At 41.8% G+C, this 24,304-nt stretch overlaps 1 protein-coding gene across 1 annotated transcript in view; it reads left to right on the plus strand.

The window, feature by feature from the left end:
- Window positions 1-24,304, plus strand: part of parp8 (poly (ADP-ribose) polymerase family, member 8) — a 374,464-nt gene that overhangs the window by 294,527 nt on the left and 55,633 nt on the right. The window contains exon 15 of the mRNA XM_073064384.1: window positions 22,980-23,072. Coding sequence (XP_072920485.1) covers window positions 22,980-23,072 — 93 coding nt within the window. The remainder of the gene's footprint in view (window positions 1-22,979; window positions 23,073-24,304) is intronic.

A 24,304-nucleotide genomic window follows, 5' to 3' on the forward strand; every position in this document is an offset into this window, starting at 1 on the left:
ACTGTTTCAGAGAGATATTAAAGATATCCTTGAAGACCTCTATTAGCTGTGCTGCACAAACCCTCAGCACCTGACCAGGAATGTGGATCGGTCCTGCAGCTTTGCCTGGGTTGACCCAGGCTACGATCCTCTGCACCTCAGCAGTGGCCAGAAAGGATCCCTGTTCCTCAGGGGAAGAGTGGGGTTTCCTCGATGTCACCTCATTCATTGCATCAAGTCATGCATAGAAGGCATTCAGCCTATCAGGGAGGCATTGCTGTTGTTGACATGCAGGGTGGATTTGTGATCTGCAGGTAAAGCAAGTGAATTTGTAGTCTGGGTTAGTACATGGAACTCTGATTTTGTCACCATTACAGAGACTTGTCTGAGAGCAGGGCAGGACTGGTAACTCAGCTTTCTAGGATTAGATGTTTAAGACTCAACAGAGATGATCAGGGAGAACGTCACATCCGCATGTAGGGAGGACATGCTGGAGAGCTCATCCAGTAACTGCATTTGAATAGAGGTCAGAGATAAGAGAGGTACAGTCAGTATATAGGGATTATTACTGAAAGCCTTCCAATTTAACACCAGCCTAATCACAGGACAATTTACAATGACCAATTAACCAACAAACCGGTATGTTTTTGGACGGTGGGCGGAAACCAGTGCACCCAGTGGAAATCCATGTGGTCACGGGAAGAATGTACAAACTCTTTATAAAAGGTGCCAGAATAGAAATGAACTCCGGAACGCCCCTAGCTGTAATCGCCTTGCGCTAACCGCTACTCTATCCTGGTGCCCAGGATGCTGTCTGGATCAGAGAGCATGTCTTATAAGGAAAGATTAAATGATCAAGGGCTTTTGTCTTTGGAGTGAAGAAGAATGAGAGGCAACTCAATAGAGGAGTATAAAGAGACACAAATAGAATGGACAGCCATCACCTGTTTCCCAGGTCAGAAATAGCTAATACAAGAGGCAATTACACACACAAAATGCTGGTGGAACACGGCAGGCCAGGCAGCATCTATAGGGAGAAGCGCTGTTGACGTTTCGGGCCGAGACCCTTCGTCAGGACTAACCGAAAGGAAAGATAGTAAGAGATCTGAAAGTAGTGGGGGGAGGGGGAAATGCGAAACGATAGGAGAAGATCGGAGGGGATGGGATGAAGCTAAGAGCTGGAAAGGTGATTGGCGAAAGTGATACAGAGCTGGAGAAGGGAAAGGATCATGGGACGGGAGTCCTCAGGAGAAAGAAAGGGGGGGGGGGAGCACCAGAGGGAGATGGAGAACAGGCAAACAACTAAATATGTCAGGGATGGGGCAAGAAGGGGAGGAGGGGCATTAACAGAAGTTAGAGAAGTCAATGTTCATGCCATCAGGTTGGAGGCTACCCAGCCGGTATATAAGGTGTTGTTCCTCCAACCTGAATTTGGATTCATTTTGACAATAGAGGAGGCCATGGATAGACATATCAGAATGAGAATGGGACGTGGAATTAAAATGTGTGGCCACTGGGAGATCCTGCTTTTTCTGGCAGACCGAGCGTAGGTGTTCAGCAAAATGGTCTCCCAGTCTGTGTTGGGTCTCACCAATATATAAAAGGCCACACCGGGAGCACCGGACGCAGTATATCACACCAGCCGACTCACAAGTGAAGTGTTGCCTCACCTGGAAGGACCGTCTGGGGCCCTGAATGATGGTGAGGGAGGAAGTGTAAGGGCAGGTGTAGCACTTATTCCGTTTACAAGGATGTGCCAGGAGGGAGATCGGTGGGAAGGGATGGGGGGAACGAGTGGACAAGGGAGTCGCGTTCCTGCGAAAAGCAGAAAGGGGGGGGGGAGGAAAAAATGTGTTTGGTAGTGGGATCCCGTTGGAGGTGGCGGAAGTTACGGAGAATTATACGTTGGACCTGGAGGCTGGTGGGGTGGTAGGTAAGGACAAGGGGAACCCTATCCCGAGTGGGGTGGCGGGTGGATGGGGTGAGGGCAGATGTGCAGGAAATGGGAGAGATGCGTTTGAGTCATTTTGACATTAGAGGAGGCCATGGATAGACATATCAGAATGGGCAATTATTTTATTGTGATTAGAGAATGTGTTGCAGAAATATCAGAGATGGGTTTTACACACTCTGAGTGGTAGGTGTGTGGAATGTGCTGCCAGGAGTGGTGGTTGAGCTAGATACATTTAAGAGATTCTCAGATAGGCTCATGGATGAAAGCAAACTGGAGAGCTATGTGGGAGGAAAGCATTAGATTAAAATTGATTAAAAGTTGGCACAATAACATGGGCCAAGGGGCCTCTACTATTCTATGGTCTATGTTCGAAGTAATCGTGCAACAGTGTGATAAGGAGTTGTTTGCAAATACAAATCATTCCATTGAGCAAGAAATACATTGTTGGTTTGTTACCTGTGTTAAGCAAGTTTAATTGTGGATTGCAATATCAGAATCAAGTTTATTATCACCGGCATGTGACGTGAAATTGGCACCCATTCACTAAATTTGACCATTGTTAAACTATGGATACATGTCAGCACTAATAAATAGCCAATCATAACTATCCTTATCCCATTCCATTTATTAATGTTACAGGTTTCCTTCAATATACTAAGAACAAGGAAGAAAGGTTACCATGATTTAATCAGGAATCACTGAACCATTCCGTACCTAATATCAGCAGTAGGATGAACTGAAGTATTATATGCCCATTGTGGACAATTGAAGTCATGAAGCAATGAATATCATTTACCTTCTTTCAAAAGCTGTACACCTTTAACCCTTGGATATCTGATTTAGTTTTTTTAAAATTTCCCCTGACATTATATTCTTAATCGAATCACCAGCCTCCTATTATAATTCCAGTCAGACAGTAAGAATCCCTGTGAAAATGGTGTAAATGAATTGGGGATTAATTGAATTTGTTTTCCACTTTTTAGCATCATTGGGCAATCAACACTAAATTACAGTATATGGATACATATGGGCTGTGTTTCTTAAAGCAGAACTGGAACTCGAAGGGTTCATTGTGGCCTTAACATGGATGGTGATGGTCTCTATCTTTAGAGTAGGCAAACAATGATAGAACATAGAAAATCTACAGCACATTACAGGCCCTTCAGCCCACAATGTTGTGCAAACCATGTAATCTACTCTAGAAGCTGCCTAGAATTTTCCTATTGCAAAGCCCTCTATTTTTCTAAGATCCATGTACCTATCTAAGAGTCTCTTAAAAGACTCTACTGAATCTACCTATACCACCTTCCCTGGCAGTGCATTCCACGCACCCACCACTCTGTGTGAAAAACTTAACTCTGACATCCACCTCGTACCTACTTCCAAGCACCATAAAACTATGCCCCTCAAGTTAGCCATTTCAGCCCTGGGAAAAGGCCTCTGGCTATCCACACAATCAATGCCTCTCATCATCTTATACACCTCTACCAGGTCACCTCTCATCCTCCGTCGCTCCAAAGATTTAAGGCCAAGTTCACTCAATCTGTTCTCATAAGGCATGCTCTCCAATCTAGGCAACATCTTTGTAAATCTCCTCTACACCTTCTCTATAGCATCCACATCCTTCCTGTAGTGAGGTGACCAGAAATGAACACGGTACTCCAAGTGGGGTCTAGATAGATAGATAGATAGATAGATAGATAGATACTTTATTCATCCCCATGGGGAAATTCAACTTTTTTTTCCAATGTCCCATACACTTGTTGTAGCAAAACTAATTACATACAATACTTAACTCAGTAAAAAATATGATATGCATCTAAATCACTATCTCAAAAAGCATTAATAATAGCTTTTAAAAAGTTCTTAAGTCCTGGCGGTTGAATTGTAAAGCCTAATGGCATTGGGGAGTATTGACCTCTTCATCCTGTCTGAGGAGCATTGCATCGATAGTAACCTGTCGCTGAAACTGCTTCTCTGTCTCTGGATGGTGGTTATATAACCAAGGTCTTATATAACTGTAACATTATCTCACACTCTTGGACTCAATCACATGGTTGATGAATGCCAACACACCATATGCATTCTTAACAACACTGTCAACCTGCGCAGCAGCTTTAGGTGTTCCATTTACATGGACCCCAAAATCTCACTGATCTTCCACACTGCCAAGAGTCTTACCGTTAATATTATATTCTGTCTTCAAATTTGACCTACGGAAATGAACCACTTCACACAAATCTGGGCTGAACTCCATATGCCACTTCTCAGCCCAGTTCTGCATCCTATCGATGTCCCTCTGGCAACCCTCCAGACTACCAAAACACCCCCAATTTTTGTATCATCAGCAAACTTACTTAACTACCCTTCAACTTCCTCATCCAGGTCATTTATAAAAATGGCAAAGAGGAGGGGTGCCAGAACAGATCCCTGCGGAACACCACTGGTCACCATCCTCCATGCAGAGTACGACCCATTCACAACCACCCTCTGCCTTCTGTGGTCAAGCCAATTCTGGATACACAAAGCAAGGTCTCCTTGGATTGCATGCCTCATTACTTTCTGCATGAGCCTCACATGGGGAAACTTACCAAATGCCGTACTGAAATCCATATACACTACATCTACAGTACTGCTCTACCTTCATCAATATGTTTTGTTACACCCTCAAAGAATTCTATCAGGTTCGTAAGGCATGACCTGCCTTTGACAAAGCCATGCTTACTATCAATAATCAGATTATGTCTCTCCAAATGCTCAAAAATCCTGCCTCTCAGGATCTTCTCCAACAACTTGCCCACCACTGAAGTAAGACTCACTGGTCTATAATTTACTGGGTTATCTCTACTCCCTGCCTTGAACAAGGGAACAACATTTGCAACCTTTCAATCCTCTGGTACTTCTCCTGTCCCTATTGATGATGCAAAGAGGCTCAGCAAATCTCATCCCTTGCTGGTGGGTCAATCAATAACTGTTGCTTTTTGAGTCTGCTCTTAGGGCTAGAAATCTGGTTCTAGCCAATAGGATGAAACCTTTGGGCACAATATAGACTTGAAAGGAAAGATAAACCAACCAGATTTAGACTAGGAATCTTGCTTTTCACTAAATTCACAAACAATCTTGATGCCATATGACTGTCTCAGATGAACAAAGAGGTCATAGGTGATTTAGGTATGAAGGAAGAATGAGGTCATTTGGTACAAGTAAATGCATGTGTGCTGCACACAGATCAGTTGAACAAAAGTCATGTATATATTAAGGAGGCGTGCTCCATGCTTGTGTGAAAAAGGCAAATGTGTGTCTCTAAAGCATGTATATTAATAGAACAATTAAATTCAAAATGAAAAATGCTGTAGTATCTTTCTTAATGCTTTAATATGGCCTGATGTAGAACATCATCCCATTTGTACTCCTCACGTGGTGGATTAGTGATAATTGGAGACTTTTGTAACATTCAGAGGAGGCTATCTAGTTGGAAGCCCATACTGCACAAAGAGGGTGTCACTGATCTTCCAGTACAGAAGGCTGTAGCTGAAGGCTACAGTCCCAGCATTGGGCTATATGTTCCAATTTACTCCCGTCAGGGACATGGGTTATTTTACCTCAGAAATTATTAATTTTAGAAGACAATTAAGATCTTTAAAACTATGAAATATTGTTCAAATAAATGGACTAGTTGAGAAGGAGAGGATCAATGGACTTGATCATTCTTGACAATAATGGATCTTTGACTTCTGAAACTAGTTGTTCATTCATTGACAATGAATTTACTAAAATATATAAAATATTTTAAAAAGAGTTTAAGAAATTCCTGGAGATAGTCCACAAAGCCAAACAAAATGGCAGATGTGTTTTGGAGGATATGTCTCCTTGACAGTGCAGTCTCACAAGATTCTGTGTGATTTTCTTCAGAAACTGGAGGGAACTTGATAAACACTGTCAGTAGTAAATATACAAGAATAGCTCATTGCCATCATAAAACACTTTAAAACAATGCCATACAAGTGTTTCATTAAACAGTTGAATTCCTTAGGCATAGAGGGCAATGGATCAAATGTTGGACTATGGGATCAATATGGAAGAGTGTCTACTGGTCGGTGTGGACTGATTGGGCTGAACGGCCTGTTTCTACAACATACAGTTCTGTGACTGTCTAGAAATACTTCTGCACCCAGGACTTTAGCAGCAAAAGCCTGAGCAGTGCACGTTTTCACTGACACTGGAGCGAGATGGGGTAAGGTAATGGCTTCCTCATGACTGCAGGCCTCCTTGTGATTCAGGATTATATTGACCGCACATAGTCTTTAATGAATTTATACAACAGCTCTGAAGTATACCACAGCAGAAAGTAATTCTACTCAGTGTGCAGCTGACAGGAAACTTCAGCCAAACATCATGTGAGGTAGTGCCCAGTATTTTGGCTATAGTTATGATGCCTTCATTCTGTGACAGGACATAGTACCATCTGCTTTTGAGCTATTGGGACAAATCAAAGGAGGGATACTCAGAAACAAAAGATACCCACTGACAACATTGCTCTTGAAACTAGTCCTCAACTCATGTATTGCAGGCTATATATATACATATATATATATATTGCAGAATATTGCAGGATGTTGGGTGTAAGAATCAGCAGGATGCCATCGGCACTCGGGCTGAGCCTGAGGCCTACACCGGAAACCATCCATTCTCCATCCTGCCACCTACGGTGATGCAGGGGTCTGAGATTTAGGTCCCAGTGGTGGTGGTCCAGTCGGGGTTTTGAGCTGGACCCCACGTGCTTACACTACATCTGCCCACTAAAACCTGTGGATGAGAGTGACAGAAACAAGAAGAATCATGCTGGCTCAGACATCGCCTGGATTAACAACGCCCGCGCCAATGGTTAATGCCAACAGTACCACAGCATAAAAGCCAGGACCAACAGGCTACAGGACAGCTTCTTCCACCAGGCCATCAGACTGAGTAATTCACACTGATACGATTGTATTTCTATGTTATATTGACTGTCCTGTTGTACACACTATTTATTACAAATTACTATAAATTGTACCTTGTACATTTAGACAGAGACATTACCTAAAGATTTTTACTCTTCACGTATGAGAAGGATGTAAGTAATAAAGTCAATTCAATTCAGGTCCTAAAAAGCCAGCTGAATAGGAAGAACAAGATCAGAGTCATCAACACATTTGCCCTACCAGTCATCAGATACCCAGTTGCAATAGTGTGCTAGCCAAGGAACAAACTGGAAGCCACTGACATCAAGGTCCAGAAACTACTAACATAAATGGAGGATTCCACCCGAAGTGCAACGTCAAGTGACTGTAGAACTGCCGGAGTAAAGGAGTACAGGGACTTGGAAGTGTCATGGCCACAGTCCTAGAAGAAATGCAATGTATACATGAGTATGTCAGGAAGATAGCCCCTAAGGATGACCTGCTAGGAGAGAACCTCAGACAGCAGGCAGGGGGCATGGAAATGGAAGTGGGTGAAGCAGAGCCAGAGGACCAAAGACCATGGCAGGACAAGCCATTGCACGGGATGCACCGTCACTAGATATCAGAGGTGGCTGACATAAGGAACTCCTATCAATGGCTGGAAACGCAGGGCTGAGGGACAGCACAGGACGCTGCACAAGTACAAGAGCAATAGAAGCAGGGGTCTATCACACCAGACAAGACCCAAGATGCAGACTGCAAAGAATCCATTGAAAGCACAAGGTACACGATGCGGGCAGAGACAGCAAACACTGAGTGGCACAATCAAGTGGCAGGAATTGTGTACAGGTATGGATTGGACACTCCCAAATCCAAATGGGAAACACCCGAGTAGGTAGTGGAGAATGATAGAGCTAAAATCCTGTGGGACTAACAATACAGACGGATAAGCTGGTACTGGCCAACCAACCAGACATAGTAATATTGGACAAGGAACAGAGGAAGGCAATAGTAAAAGATGTGGCAATTCTGAATGACAATAACATCAGGAAGAAAGCATATGAAAAGCTGGAGAAATACCAGGGCTTGAAAGAGCTTGTAGAAAGGATGTGGAAGGTTAAAGCCAGAGTAATCCCGATGGTGATAGGAGAACTTGGAGCTGTGACACCAGGAGTGGGAGAATAGTTCCAACAAATCTTGGGAACAACATCTGAGATCTCAGTCCAGAAGAGCACACTACTAGGGACTGCAAGGATATTGTGCCGAACCCTCAAGCTTCCAGGCCTGTGGTAGGGGATCTGAGATTGAGGGGAAAAAAAACTACATATACACACCATCCTATATATCACACTTCTTCTTGGAAATCTGTCAGGAACGACGATGACATCAGTGACGCCTGAGCAAAGCCTGAACTGGGAAGCGCAGATGCACTTGCAGGTCAGGCACGTTACGGCCATTGAAGAATCAGCTGGTCTCTCCTTGTGGTCCTGCCGCTTTTGATTGAGGTCCTTCAGCCGCTGCCCTTCAAATGTGCTGGTACCTTTGTAGACTGCCAGGTGCCAGGCGTTGCAGTCTTTAGCCAAGGCTTCCCAGCCAGTCACAGGAGTATCGCATGCCTTCAAGGATGCTTTCACATCATCTTTATAGCACTTTGTGGGGCCTCCCTGCTTTCTGGTGTCTTGTGCCAGCTCGGAAAAAGATCATCAAAGTTGAGCCTTCATGATCAGTGTCTCTCAGAGCTCTCAGCCCTTCCTAGTACTTCTGTTGTGGGACTCCGTCTTGCCACACAATGCCCATGATCTTGCGAAGGCATCGCAAGTGGAACTGGTCAAACATCTTGTTGTGCCTGTGGTATAGGGTCCATGTTTCACAGTCATACAGCAGAGAAATCAGGATGGCTGCTCTGTAGACTGCCATCTTGGTCTTCAGCCAGATGCCACATTCTCTCCACGTGTGTCCATAGTTTGCTAAAGCTTGCCAGCTTTTGCAAGTCCGTTTGAGACCTTTCTAGACCACAAGACCTGGTTCCGCAGGGTTGGCATAGGGTGTGGACTGAAGTAGAACTTCTATCTTCTGCAGGCTGATGGTTAGGCCGAATTTTCTTGCTGCCACCGCGAGGTAGTCAGCGAGCCCCTGCAGGTCCCTTCCAGTGCGCACTGCAAGAGCGTAGTCACCTGCAAAGAGGAAGTTTCGTACTCTTGCTTCCAGCACTTTGGTCTTGGCCTTGAGGCGTCGCAGATCAAAGACGCATCCATCAGTCCTGTAGCGAATCGTTATTCCTGCATCAGTCAGTGAGAGAGCAGAGAATAGAGAACAGTGTCATGGCAAACAGCAGGCTGAACAGAAAAGGTGTGAGGAAACAGCCCTGTTTGACACTGTTAGTTACTAGGAAGAAGTCAGAGGTGCAGAGTTGTGTATATATGAAACACACACACACACATACACACACACACTTCAGAGATGAAGAGGGATTTCTTTAGCCAGAGTGTGGTGAATCTGTGGAATTCATTGTCATAGAAGGCTGTGGCGGCCAAGGGATTGTGTATATTTAAAGCAGCTGTTGATAGGTTCTTGGTTATTAAGGATGTCAAAGGTTATGGGGTGAAAGCAGGAGAATGAGGTTCAGAGGGAAAGTAAGTCCGTCATGATCAAACAGTGGACAGATTTAATGGGTCAAATGGCCTAATTCTGTTCCTATGTCTCATGGTCTAATATTATTGTTACAAAATGTGTCAGAGTAGGCTACCAGTGTACTCAAAAGAATAATTCCCTTCCTGGACAAATGTGGAACTGTTCTGCAGTACACAGCAGAGAGGATATCAATGGAGACACAAGAGACTGCAGATGCTGGAATCTGGAGCAATACACAACCCACGAGAAGAACTCACAGGTTGAGCGGTATCAGTGACAGGAAAGAAATTGTCATCATTTCCACCCAAACCCTGACATCAAGATTTGTGGTTGCCTGCTATACGCTGTATAAACTTGCTGCCATGGCTTGGCTTAGCTATTACCACAGCATGACAAGTAGAAGCAAAGGAAGAGGGTGTGGAAGAGTGTCTGTTTTTTTCAGGGCTTTCAGTGAAAAATTCATGTCTGTGATACCCATTAACATGGCCCCAGTTCCCCAGTCACCATCTTCATTGTTACTGCATCAAAATTCTGGAAGTCCCCTGTCAGCAGCGCTGTGAGAGTTCACCTGAACTGTAGCGGCTCAATAAGACAGCTCACCACCACCCTCCCAAGGGCAATTAGAGTTAAATAACAAACACGGAACTTGCCACCAATGCCAATATCCCAGAAAGTAAATAATTTAAAGGGAAGCTACATGCCACTCATTATTAATGTCTCATGACATACAGAAATCTGAGACTGGGAAATGAACAGGATTAATATTCAGCAGGTGGGTGAGAAGCTTCATCAGTAAGGAGCCTTGAAGCAGGATTGTCTATACAAGCACAGTGATACATTGCACTATTTGAAGATCAAATCTGCTGATGCAATAATAGATTTGTCAGTTCTGCTGATGACTCTGCTGATACAATACTTCAACACTTCTTTTAAAATAGAACAGCAATTCAAGGATGAGGAAAGACAATTTGTCCACTGATGCTTATCTCCTTAGCCCTTCAAGTCCTCTTGTCCGTCAACCAACCATAACTTTAATATCCTTAACATCTTTAACTTTATTAACTTGCCTGAAAGATGCCCATCAGTTTTATGATATTTTAAAGTAAAAACTCATTGATATATTATTTAACTTAAATTTGTCTTTCACTAATTTAGCTATTCATCATTGAATGGTCTGAGTTGTCAGGAAATAGTCATCTGCTATCATCCAATAATATTATAAGTATTTCAATTATGCACCCCATCTCTAAAACATGGGATTTTATCTTTCCTGATCTTTTCTCATTTACAGAATTAATTTTTATTAGTATTCTCTGCAACTTTTGTATGTATGTTCTTATTACAAAATGTGCGCATTGTACTACGACTGGGTTTTGTTAAACCATTTTGGTACAACTTATATAAACGTGCTGTCTTGCAGCATAGTCCAATGATGCTTGCTTTATTGAAGACAAGGTTCAATAGATTTTTAAATATTGAAGCAAGCAATAAATGTGGGGTAGTGCAAGGATGTGCTATCAAGGTAAAAGTTCAACCATGATCTTATTGAGCAGCTAAACTGGCCGAATGGTCTAGTCCTTCTTTTATTTCTTATGTTCTCACGTAAGAACATTGCAAGAGCCACCCACTCTTATTTCTAGGTTGACAAGTTTCCTCTGATTATTTATGTTATTTACTGAAGATTGCCATGTTCCAGACATTTATCGGGGTTGGGGAATCCTTAACTATTTCTCTCATATTTGCTGACGGTGTTAGAAGGAGGATGGTGAACTGATGCCTGCAGATATCCAATTAATTTGAGGGGTGATTGATAAGTTCGTGGCCTAAGGTAGAAGGAATCAATTTTAGAAAAGCTGGCACATTTATTTTTCAACATAGTCCCCTCCTACATTTACACACTTAGCCCAGCGGTCGTGGAGCATATGGATCTTGGACCTCCAGAAAGTGTCCCAACAGCAGGGGTAATTGATAAGTTTGTGGCCTAAGGTAGAAGGAGATGAGTTATTAACTTCAAACGTTCTGCATAATCACTCAAAGAGTTGAACTGCATGTGCATGTAACGAGAGATGTATAACTCATCTCCTTCTACATTAGGCCATGGACTTAACAATCACCTATTGGTGGACACTTTCTTGAGGTCCAAGATCCGTATGCTCTATGGCTGGGCTAAGTGTGCAAATGTAAGAGGGGACTAGGTTGAAAAATAAGTGAGCTAGGTTTTCTAAAACTGACTCCTTCTACCTTAGGCCATGAATTTATCAATCCCCCCGATGAGTTATTAACTTCAAATTTTCTGCATAATCACTCAAAGAGTTGAACTGCATGTGCGTGTAACGAGAGCTGTATAACACATCTCCTTCTACCTTAGGGCACGAACTTATCAATCACCCCTGCTGTGGACACTTTCTGGAGGTCCAAGATCCGTATGCTCCATGACCGCTGGACTAAGTGTGTAAATGTAGGAGGGGACTATGTTGAAAAATAAATGTGCTAGGTTTTCTAAAATTGATTCCTTCTACCTTAGGCCATGAATTTATCAATCACCCCTCGTAGCTTATACTGGAAAAAAATAACTCCCGTGGGAATGACATTCATGAAATACACCAACAAGCAAGCCACACTGGGCTTTGTCTTGTATCTGGTAAAACAGGAGGGCCAGCATAGTGGGGTCATGAATTCCTGAAATAACTGCAACTTGAATGGAGATCTCTCCACCATTTGCATGCCACATCCCCTACAATAAAACCAATTAAAAGCAAATTTAGAAAGGTACTGGATGTCACCACAACAGTGTTCATGGATGGCACTGAAAGACTCTAACATACAGTATCAAGGGTAAAATTAAGTTAAATGAAAATGCCATATGTTTTGCAAAGCCCGTCCGGTTCTTTATGCCATCCATGGTAAAGTAGCCAGTAAGCGAGATCACATGGGAGGCTGAAGGAATTCTTTCCAAGGTTGAGTGGAGCCCGTGGGCAATGCCAGATTGTACCAGTACACAACAGGAATGGGTCTGTCAGGATTTGTAGTGATTTTAAGGTCGCCATCAACTCAGTACTGAAAGTAGATCGATACCCTCTGCTCCGGATAGAGAATATCTTTGCAAACAATTCTGAAGTGAAACACTTCAGCATAGTGGACTAAGCTGAGGACTACCTGCAGATGAAAACAGAAGAGTCCAAATTGTTTCTCACCATAAACACTCCCAAAAGGCTTTACACTATAATAGGCTTATTTTTGGAGTAGCACCAGCACTGTGGCAGAAAGCTATGGACGAGATGCTACAAGGCTGTCCACGCAGTCAGTGTTACCTGGATGACATCACTGATATCAGTAAGGTTGACAAGGAATATATCCAAAATTTCAAGATAGTGTTAAAAAGATTAGAAGATTATGGGTTCAGAGCACAATACAACAAGTGTGAATTATTTAAAAGTAGCATCATTTACTGTGATCACACCTTTGACGCACAAGGATTATCTAAGTATGCTGAGTAAATTCAAGCAGTAGTGAATGCCGCAAGGACAAAGCATGTGTCACAGTTGTGGTCCTTTTTTAGGATTTGTCAATTACTGCAACAGGTTTTTGTCAAAGATAAAGGAAATGGTGACGGTAGATACTGTACTCGTATGTTATGATCTACATCGTCTAGTGAAGCTTTCCTGTGATGCCTCACCATTTGGTATTGGAGTAATCATGTCTTATGTTATGAGTGAAGGAAAGCCTTTGCGTTGCATTCCCTTACCGCTCCAGAGGAAAAAATTGTGCACAGATTGAAAGAGAGGCCTTAAGTTTGGTTTGGAATGCAAAAAGTTTTCTTAGGCCTGAATGGGACAATCTAAAATTCACTGTGCTGTGGATGTCTATATAGTATACTGTGTGTGTATGTACACTGAGATGCATTCTATATTTAGTTGGAGTTTAAAGGTAAGCAGGAAGGAATGTTGTGTATGTAATATTTCAGTAATACCTGAGTAATATTGTAAATATATTGTTTGATTAAGCATTCTTAGTTTAAATAATTCATTATGGATTACATGTACGAAGTACATGAATGGCATACATCATCACGCCACCATGTCAAAAGCACGTGCCTCACTAAAGTAAAAACTAAACTAAACGTACACAAGTTACTTCTCAGCTCTATGTTTTCTTTCAATAAGCTTTATGTTTTGAAGTTACAAAACTCGGGAAATCCATGCTGTCACCGGGAGAATAAGTTCCACAAGGAGAGTGTTGTGTGTCATGATCAAACCCAGATTGCTGAAGCAAGGAGGCATAAGACTGCCAATCAATCAAAAGTACATTCAAGTAAATTCTTAGTGTTTAACTTGAAACTCCATTCAATACATTGGAAACACTCAGCTGGTCATAAAAGAACTGCTGGCATGTAGCATCTGTTGAAACTGCAATGTATGCCAGGTGAACAGAACTTAAAAAGAACAGGATTGAACAAAGAGTGAGGGAAATGTGTATGCTTATCCGCAAATGGCACAACTGATTTGAGCACCAGGCAGGAAGAGCAAGAAGTCAGAGACAAGTTGAAAACACGGGGAGTTTGGCAGTGACTGAAGATGTAGGAGATAGAGCAGATAGTTATTTTTTGTGACCCATTTCAAGTTAGCTGATCTCAGCTGGGCCAGTGGTTAAGATAATATAATTGATCTCAATAACACAGGCTGGGACTAGGAAGTGGAATATCAGAGTCAAAATCAGGTTTATTATCACCGGCATGTGACATGAAATTTGTTAACTTAGCAGCAGCAGTTCAATGCAATACAGAATATAGAAGAAGAAAAACAGGTTTTTTTCCTGGTGATTTAGGTAGCTTATTGGAAAGTGCTCAACACATTTAAAATTTCCTGGCCATCTGTGCTTGTCACTAGCCTAAGTGACAAGAATTCACAAACAGAACCAGCATAAGTGAGCTCATTCTCCATTCTGACAACACTCACAAATTGGCCAGCTGCCAAACCAACTTAAGAAATAATCAATATTTCTAATATTTTTAACATATTAAAACGCATAAACTATTAGAACTAAAAAAAACAATCGAAAAGATTAAGAATTTAAAATTTAAAGCAGTAACACATTCTATAACATGTAGATGCTTAGGGAAATTTTTTAAAAATTCAGAATATTTTTATAGAATTAAAACATTTAATTAAACTCAATTCATCTAAATATACATTATTTAATACTCAGCTGGCTTCCTCACAGATGATCTTCATTATTCAAAATAACTGATTAGCTGTTACTGCATCAGGACTAATCTGGTGTGGATTCAGCTAACAGTTCTCCAGATTTTTTCGTCGAATGGTTCTCTCAAATGTGAAAATGTGCCCTTGAGTGAAAAAACCACTGAAGATTAAATACAACACAGTGTAATCTGTTACTGAGGCTCTGTTAAAGTTATGATCATTTTTCTGTTTTTTATTGTTCTCAGGTGTGCATTTAGCAAGGGTTTATATGATATCTAGACAACAACCTATTTAATTATTGCTGCTTCAGACACTGCTCAAGCAAGTAAATAAGCCTTTCCATTTCATTCATTCATCCTGTAGTACAACTTAAATCGTTTTTCTCTCTGCAGGGTGAACCAGGGTAATTCCACAGGGCATAATGAGATTATTTGTAAATCTGAAACCCAAGAACAGGTTGTTGGAGTAGTAAATTCAGCTTCCACATTTTATCCCCCCAGCTCTTCATAGATTAAATACTATTACAAGAAGCTTTGTCTGTTCCAAAAGAATGTTTTTGATAGATATGTAATTCTGGCCAATATATCTAATCCTATTAAACAAATAATTTATTGCATTTAGTGTAATTCTGCATTATCTCAGTCAACATTTCTTGTACTCTTGTCATCTATTAGATGAGAACACAAAAATATAGAAGCAGGAGGAGGCTACCAGGTTCCTCAATCCTGCTCCATCACTAGATGTGATCAGGAGTGACATTTCCTGGCTTCAATTCCTCTCTGTACCAGATCCCTATAACTTTTAGCTCCCCAATCATTCAAATATTTATCTATGAACCCGTTAACTATTTCTAATGATCAGGCCTCCTCCACCCTTCGGGGCAGAGAATTCCATAAGACGTAGGAGCACAAATAGGCCCTTTGGCCCATTGAGTCTGCTCCACTATTCCATCATGGCTGACTTATTATCCTTCTCAACCCCATGCTTCTGCTTTCTTTCCATAAACCTTCGACACCCTGATGAATCAATAACCTATCAGATTTCACTTTAAGTATACTCAATAACTTGGTATCCACTGCCATCAGTGGCAATGAATTCCACAGATTCCCTACTCTCCGGGTAAAAAAATTCCTCTTCATCTCTGTTCTAAGTGGATGTCCCTCTATTCTCAAGCTGTTCCCTCTGGTCCTTGACTCACCCACTGTAGGAAACATCTGCAATATTTACTCTTTCTAGGCCTTCCAATAAATTTCAATAAGATCCCCCCCCACCTTCCCCCCCCCCATTCTTCTAAATTCCATAAGACAAAGGAGCAGAAGTTGGCCATTCGGCCCATCAAGTCTGCTCCGCCATTTTATCATGAGCGGATCCATTCTCCCATTTAGTCCAACTCCCCTGCCTTCTCACCATAACCTTTGATTGCCTGGCTACTCAGATACCTATCAATCTCTGCATTAAATACACCCAATGACTTGACCTCCACTGCCGCCCGTGGCAACAAATTCCACAGATTCACCACCCCCTGGCTAAAAAAATTTCTTCACAGCTCTGTTCTGAATGGGTGCTCTTCAATCCTTAAGTCATGCCCTCTTGTACTAGACTCCCCCACCATGGAAAACAACTTTGCCACATCCACTCTGTCCATGCCTTTCAGCATTCGAAATGTTTCTATGAGGTCCCCCCTCATTCTTCTAAACTCCAAGGAGTACAGTCCAAGAGCAGTCAAACGTTCCTAATATGTTAACCCTCTCATTCCCGGAATCATTCTAGTGAATCTTCTGTGAACCCTCTCCAACGTCTGCACATCCTTTCTTAAATAAGGAGTCCAATACTACACACAGTACTCCAAGTGAGGTCTTACCAGTGCCTTATAGACCCTCAACATCACACCCCTGCTCCTATACTCTATTCCTCTAGAAATGAATGCCAACATTGCATTCGCCTTCTTCACCACCGACTCAACCTGGAGGTTAACCTTAAGGGTATCCTGCACGAGGACTCCCAAGTCCCGTTGCATCTCAAAACTTTGAATTCTCTCCCTATTTAAATAGTAGTCTACCAATTTATTTCTTCTACCAAATTCCAGCAAGTTCAGGCCCAAAGCCATCAAGCACTGTTCCTATATTAACCCTTACAAATCCAGAATCATTCTTGTAAACCTCTTCTGGACCCTCTCTAATGCCGGAACATCATCTCTTAGATAAGGGGTCCAAAACTGTTAACAATAATCCAAGCACTGACTTCCCAGTGTCTTATAAAGCTTCAGCATTACAACCTTGCTCTTGTATTCTAGTCCTCTCAAAATAAATGCCTTTGTCTTCCTTACAACCAATTTACCTTGCAAGTTAACCTTTAGAGAATTGTACACAGGGACTCCCATATCCATTAGCACCTCTGGTGTTTGAATAGTCACTGTATTTATAAAGCAATCTATGTCTTTATTCCTTCTACTACAGTACAGGACCAAACACTTGCAGACACTATATTCCATCTGCCGCTTTGCCCATTCTCCCAATCTGGCCACGTCCTTCTGCTAACTCCCTGCTGCCACGACAATACCTGCCCCCCACCTATGTGTGTATAGTCTGCCAACTTGACCACAAAGCCATCAATTCCGTCACCCAAATCACTGACATCTAATGTGAAAAGAAATTACCGACCCCTGCAGAACACCACAAGTCATCAGCAGCCCACCAGAAAAGACCTCCTTTATTCCCATTCTTTGCCTACTGCCAGTCAGCCAGTCTTCTATCCATGCTCACATGCTGCACTTTGTCAAAGACCTTATGAAAATCCAAGTAAACAATCCAAGTAATCCAAATATTAGATAGGATCGACAAAGGAGAGTCAGTGAATGTAATTTCCTTAAAGAATTCCAACAGATTTGTCAGGCAAGATTGCTCCTTAAGGAAACCATTCTGACTTGGACTAATTTTATAATTCACCTCCAAGTACCCTGAAGCTTCATCCAACATCTTCTCAACCACTGAAGTCCAGCTAATTGGCCTAGAAGTTCCTTTCTTCTGCCTCCCTTCCTTCTTAAAGAGCGGAGTGACATTTGCTATTTTCCAGTCCTCTGGAAACATTCCAGAATCTAGTGATTCTTGAAAGATCAGTACTAATGCCGGGTTGCATGGTAAGTCAGGAAGGGGTAGCACCTCTGGTGGGGGAACATGTTGTGTCCTTTTCAGTGAGTTTGTCCACATTTGGTACCCACCTGATACTCAGCTCTCACCTGTGGCTCCCCGTAGCAGTTTGCATGTGACAGCAGCCACACCCTGGGCAACGGCCTCAACAAGCCAGCTAAGCTAGTTGAGGGTAGTCGATGGGTCTCAAACCCTCGGTGAGATAGGGAGTTGTCTTCTCCAGCATGTAAAGCCAGACTCTGGCGGATTGAGCAGATGAGACTAATGGAAGGTCCAACAGTCAAGAAGGTGGTCTTTTCAAGCACTGTGGAATATGTAGAACATGACAAGATAGAGAAGATGTCCTGGTCATCCACTGCACCTAGTCCCATCTCCAGCCATCTCAACTCTTGTCGCCACTGGATCCAGATGGGAATTGGGAAGAGGAAGTGAGGCTGACACTGCGCAACTCTCCCTCACTTAAATCCAAATCAAGCGCTAGTCTCGACACCATCAGCCAGCTGGTGGCGTAGTGGCATCAACGATGGACTTCGGGGTTGGAGGTCCCGAGTTTGAATCCGGCCGGCTCTCTTGCACGCTCTCCATCCGTGCTGGGTTGAGCGTCGAGCTAGCAACTCAACATCGTAAAAAGTACTAATGGTGTCGAGGTCTTCATTGATGATGATGGATGAACCTTTTACTACTAATGCCTCCACAATCACCTCTTCTACCTTTTTCAGAACCCTGGGGTGTAGTTCATTGGGTCCAGATGACTTAGCTACCTTCAGACCTTTCAGCTTCCCAAGCACCTTCTCCTTAGTAATAGCAACTAAACTCACTACTTACCCCTGACACTCTTGGCTATTTCTGGCATACTGTTAATGTCTTCCACTGTGAAGACTGACACAGTTATTTTGTCCTCCATTACTACCTCTCCAGCATAATGTTTCAATGATCTGAACATCCACTGAACATCCACAAACATCCACTCTCACTTCCCATTTACTCTGTATATATCTGAAAAAGCTCTTTTATATTATTAGCAAGCTTTTCTCTCCTCATCTTTTTTTCTCTTATGGCTATTATAGTTGCCTTCTGTTGGTTTTAAAAAGCTTCCCAAACCTCTAACTTCTCACTATTTTTGCCATATTTTTGCTTCTGTTTTGCTTTCATGCTGTCTATGACTTTCCTTGCCAGTAACAGTTGCCTCATCCTTCCTTTAAAATACTTCTTCACCTTTGGGGTTTATCTATCCTGCGACTTTAGAATTGTCTCCAAAAACTCCAACCATTGCTGTCTGCCGTCATCCCTGCTAGTGTCCCCTTCCAATCAACTCTGGCCAGCTCCTCTCTCATGTCTGTGTAATTCCCTTTATTCCACTGTAATACAGATACATCTGACTTTATAACTCTCAACCTGCAGAGTGAATTCTATTATATTATGAACAGTGTCTCCTAAAGATTTGTTTACCTTAATCTACCTAATCAAATCTCATTCATTACACAGCACCGAATTTAGAATTGCCTTTCCCCAAGTGGTCTCAACCAGAAACTGCTCTGAAACTAGACATCTACAAATTCCCTCTCTTGGGATCCAGCACCAAACTGATTTTCCCCAATCTACCTTCATATTGAAATCCCCCATGACTATCGTAACATTTCTCTTTTTACATGCCTTTTCTACCTCCCATTGTAATTTGGATCTCACATCCTGGCTACTATTCAGAGACCTGTAAATAACTCCCAGCAAGGTCTTTTTACTCTTGCATTTTCTTAACTCTACCCACAAGAATTCTACATCTTCTGATCATATGCCATCTCTGTTAAGGATTTGATTTCAGTTTTTTACCAACAGATCCACCCACTCCCTCGGCCTACCTGCCTGTCCTTTTGATACAATGTGGTATCCTTGGATGTTAAGCTCCCAACAATGATATTCTTTCAAATGTGACTCAGAGTTGCCCTCAACTTCATACCTGCCAATCTCTGACTGCATTACAAGATCTTCTACCTTATTCCATATACTGTGCATATTCAAATCTTAGACCTTCAATCCTGTATCATCACCCTTTTCAGGTTTTCTCCCATGTGACACTTCAAGTTATCCCACCAAGTCATCATACCATTGTATAAATAAACATTGCTGTTTATTTTCCACTCGGTGTGATGCTTAGTCAATTCTGGAAGGCTGAATGACCGACAATCAGATATTTGCCTTTCGATGAAGACAGGCCCTGAATCTTGCTGTTCAGCTGAAACTGCCTACATGAGTGCATGAAGTGAAAGTAGGATTTTGGATTTGTGTAACAAAGAGTTATTTCCATTGTACAAATGAGAAATCGGTCTGCATATTGTGTAAAATCAGAATAAACATCATGCCAAGCCTCATTGATGGCAGTCAGTACAAAGTATTTCTTCATTCAACCTATTTAATGGACATAAATTACTGCGGCTTATCCAGCACATTGTAAAACAGTGAATCAGTCTCCGAAAATGTGCATCAACCTAATCTGATGATGCAGCAATATCATGACTAGGGTATGTAGTGAGCAACATTGCTTACTTGTCAGAGTGAGCATAGAAAGAGATTATATATGAATTGCAACTGTGCAAACTACTACTCTTTCAAAGCACTTTGAGCCAGGATACTATCCAGATTCAATGAAATATTTGTTCATGCAACAGTATGTTCCATGCTATCCCTAATATTTAAGTTGTGGATGTTACGATTAGGATTAAAATCTTAATGGATGCTCGCTTGTTCATTATTTTCTGTTAGAAGGTGAAAAAGGGGTGAAGATGAAAAATGTGAGTGCATATGAACATAATGCTATACAGGTACATACAAATGACAGTTTGGGGGCTGGGAGGTTGGCAGGATAAATTTGCCGGTTGCTATGAAGCTGCGGGCATCCTCTGGTTTCTGGTAACTTTTTCAAAGCCACATTTCTGACTTGTAAGCTGTCCAAGTTATGAACAGTTCACCGGAATGGAACCCTGCCATAACCTGGGGAGGAAAATTTAACCTTGAGCAGTCAAAATGCTGAAGATTTCAGTAACAGATCAAATGCAAATATCTGTCATCTTTCTAGTCAGTCTAAAAGTCCTACTAATTGCTTGTTGATTGAGCATTTCAGTATTGGAAAGAATAGTGGTAGAACAGTCAACAGTGCTTTACAAAGTTGTTAAGTAGATACAAGATATTTTTATATTTCAAGTCAAGACAAGTTTATTGTCACGTGCACAAGTACATGCACACAGGTGCAATGCACATCATATTTGCAGCATTATCATATAAGCAACATTCACAATTTTTATCAGAAAGAACATAAAACAAAAATAAAGTCCATTTTAGTACAAAGTAATTGAAGTGGCCATAGTGCTGCTAAACTCTAGTGATTAGGGTGAAGCAGCTGGTTGAATTGAAGTGGCTGTTTTTGAACCAGGTAGTGTGGGACTTCCAGGTTCTGTACCTCTTGCCTGATGGTAGCTGCAAGAAGATGGCATGGCCCGGTTGGTAGTGATCTTTGATGAAGGACATTGCTTTCTAGAGTAGCACCTCCCCTAGATACTTCCATTGGCAGGAAGAGACATACCCGTGAAATACTCATAAAATTTGTTAGAGTGTTCAATGACAAGTTGAACTCCTTAGCCTCCTGAGAAAGTAAAGACGATGGCACATTATCCTTGTGATTGCATCGGTGTGCTGGGCCCAGGACAGGTTATCTGATACATTGAAGCCCAGGAATTTAAAGATGCTGAATCCTTCCACTTCTAATTCCCCAATGTATTGGGATTGGTTTACTGGTACTACTATAAGTTCATTCTGATTAAAGATATTACATTTGGATATAAAATACAGAGGTCAGTGTTGTTATCAAAGTAGAATATCAGAAGTACCTACAAACATTTGAAAGGTCTTTACAGGCCTAAGAAACAAAATTATAAATGTATCAAAAGACCTTATAAAAAGGACAAGTGGAAGTTTGATCAAAAGTGTTTTAATGAGGAAATGGTAAGGTTTTGGTCATCTCAAAGCCTAACCAGCGAAGGTGATGCAAACAGAAAAGAAATACAGAAGAGGGCAAAGTTTAAGGAATTCAATGTTTGTTAACTGTTGAAGGGTGTGGTCAGCCTTGTCAGATGATGCACAGGGATGAAACAAGGTAAAAAGTTAGCATATTCACCATCACAGGTACAGAGAATGAAAACTGACTCTTTGAATAAGCCATTACTGTAGCGGTGGATGAACTCTATTGCAGAAAGTAAGGCTCCTCTATTTCCTAAGATGGCACATTTGTTGTTCAATATGTGTAGTCCTTTAGTTGGTGCTGCCAGCTGCTGGGCACTAATGGTATTGCGGTCAATGGTCAAGCTTTTATAAAGAAGTGACTGAATGATAGAAAATGGGATAGTCTGCCAGGCAGTTCTGTGAGTATTGACTTAATTTAGGAATAGTATCCATATATAGACTTATGTGACTTAATTTTAAAAGTTTCTCAGATTTTTAAACTGGAGAAACAGGGCACTAGGTGTTGGAATCTGGAGCATTGCACGAGATGCTGGAGGAACTCAACAGGTCAGGTTGCATATATGGAGGGAAATTAATATCTGACATTTTGGGTCAAGACCATTCATAGGCTGCTGCACAGCTGTTGCCTGACCTACTGAGTTCCTCTATCAACTTGACTCTTGCTTCAGATTATTAAGCCAATTTGAAAATAGATGTGACATTCATTTTCTTTACTAAGATGGCAAATCTTTGAAGTAGACAACCCTTTTACAGGAATCAACCTGATGAATATATGTAATGTGAGTAAGTGTATTGAAATTCCATGCTGAATTTCATACGTTCCAAACTGATTGGCCTTGAAATGGCCTTGGCATATTGGGATCATTGCCCATCTCCAATCTCCCCAGGACAGTGGTGGTGGAAGCTGGTCTTGAACTGCTGCAGCGAAGTAATTTTCTCTGTTGTTGTTGAATAACTTTAGGAAACATACATGCAAATTTATTTATCCACGGCCATGAAATTTAGTAAAGTGATAGGTTAGCGTCTTATACATTTATTACTGACATATGTATGGCCTTTATGATATGTCTATATCTTGTCGCTCTATTAACAACGCTTTTTGTTTTGTATATTGCAGCCCACTGTATGTGAACGAGAGCTGTGCGTTTTTGCCTTCCAGACGTTGGGAGTAATGAATGAAGCTGCAGATGAAATAGCAACAGGAGCCCAGGTAGGCACCTTTCACTGTTTTTGCCATTTACAGTAACTGACAGTTACAGTGAGCAGGTTACAATGAATAGCTGTGTGGCACTGGTAAATCAGGCACTGCCTTTACATTTGGAATTCAAATTAGATACAACAAAAGCAGAAGCAAATTAGGTAATACATTTTCTATGGGCATTGAGTACCAAGCTTATGTTTAGTATGAAAAATCGCTAATAGTTATGTTAGCGAAATGTTCAATCATTACTTTTCAACCATCAGGCTCCTGAACCAGCGTGAGTAACTTCACTCACACCAACACTGAACTATTCCACAACTTAGACTCTCTTTCAAGGACTCTGCAACACATGTTCTCAATATTATTTATTTGTTTTTTTTTTAGTTCAAGAACCCATCAAACTGTTTTACCCAATGTCCTGGCCTCCATAGCTGCCTGTGGCAACAAATGTTACGGATTCACTACCCTACGACAAAAGAAATTCCTTGTCATCTCTGTTCTAACTAAAGGGACGTCTTTTTATAAGAAGGCAAGAAGTAGGAGCAGGAGTAGACCATCTGGCCCATTGAGCCTACTCCACCATTCAATAAGGTCATGGCTGATCTGGCCTTTTCCCCATAACACTTAATACCCCAACTATGCAAAAATATATCCAACCTTGTCTTAAATGTATTTATTGAGTAGCCTCCACTGCTTCATTGGGCAGAGAATTCCACAGATTCACCACTGTCTGGGAAAAGCAGTTCCTCTTCATCCCTGTCCAAAATCTAATCACGAATCTTGAGGTGATATCCCCTAGTTCTAGTCTCATCTGTCAGTGGAAACATCTTTCTTGCCTCTATCTTATCTACCGCTTTCATAATTTTATATGTTTCTATACAATCTCTTCTCATTCTTCTGAATTCCAGCGACTACAGTCCCAGGCGACTCAATCTCTCCTCATAGTCTAACCCCCTCATCTCTGGAATCAACCTGGTGAACCTCCTCTGCACCGCCTCCAAAACTAGTATATCCTTCTTCAAATAAGGAGACCAGAACTGCACACAGTACTCCAGGTGCAGTCTCACCAGTACGCTGTACAGTTACAGCATAACCTCCCTGCTCTTAAATTCAATCCCTCTAGCAATGAAGGCCAACATTCCATTTGCCTTCTTGATAACCTGCTGCAGCTGAAAACCAACCTTTTGTGATTCATGCACAAGCACTCCCAAGTCTCTCGGCACAGCAGCATGCTGCAGTCT

This window comes from Hemitrygon akajei, chromosome 13 (genome assembly GCF_048418815.1).
Source record: "Hemitrygon akajei chromosome 13, sHemAka1.3, whole genome shotgun sequence".
NCBI classification, from domain to species: domain Eukaryota; kingdom Metazoa; phylum Chordata; class Chondrichthyes; order Myliobatiformes; family Dasyatidae; genus Hemitrygon; species Hemitrygon akajei.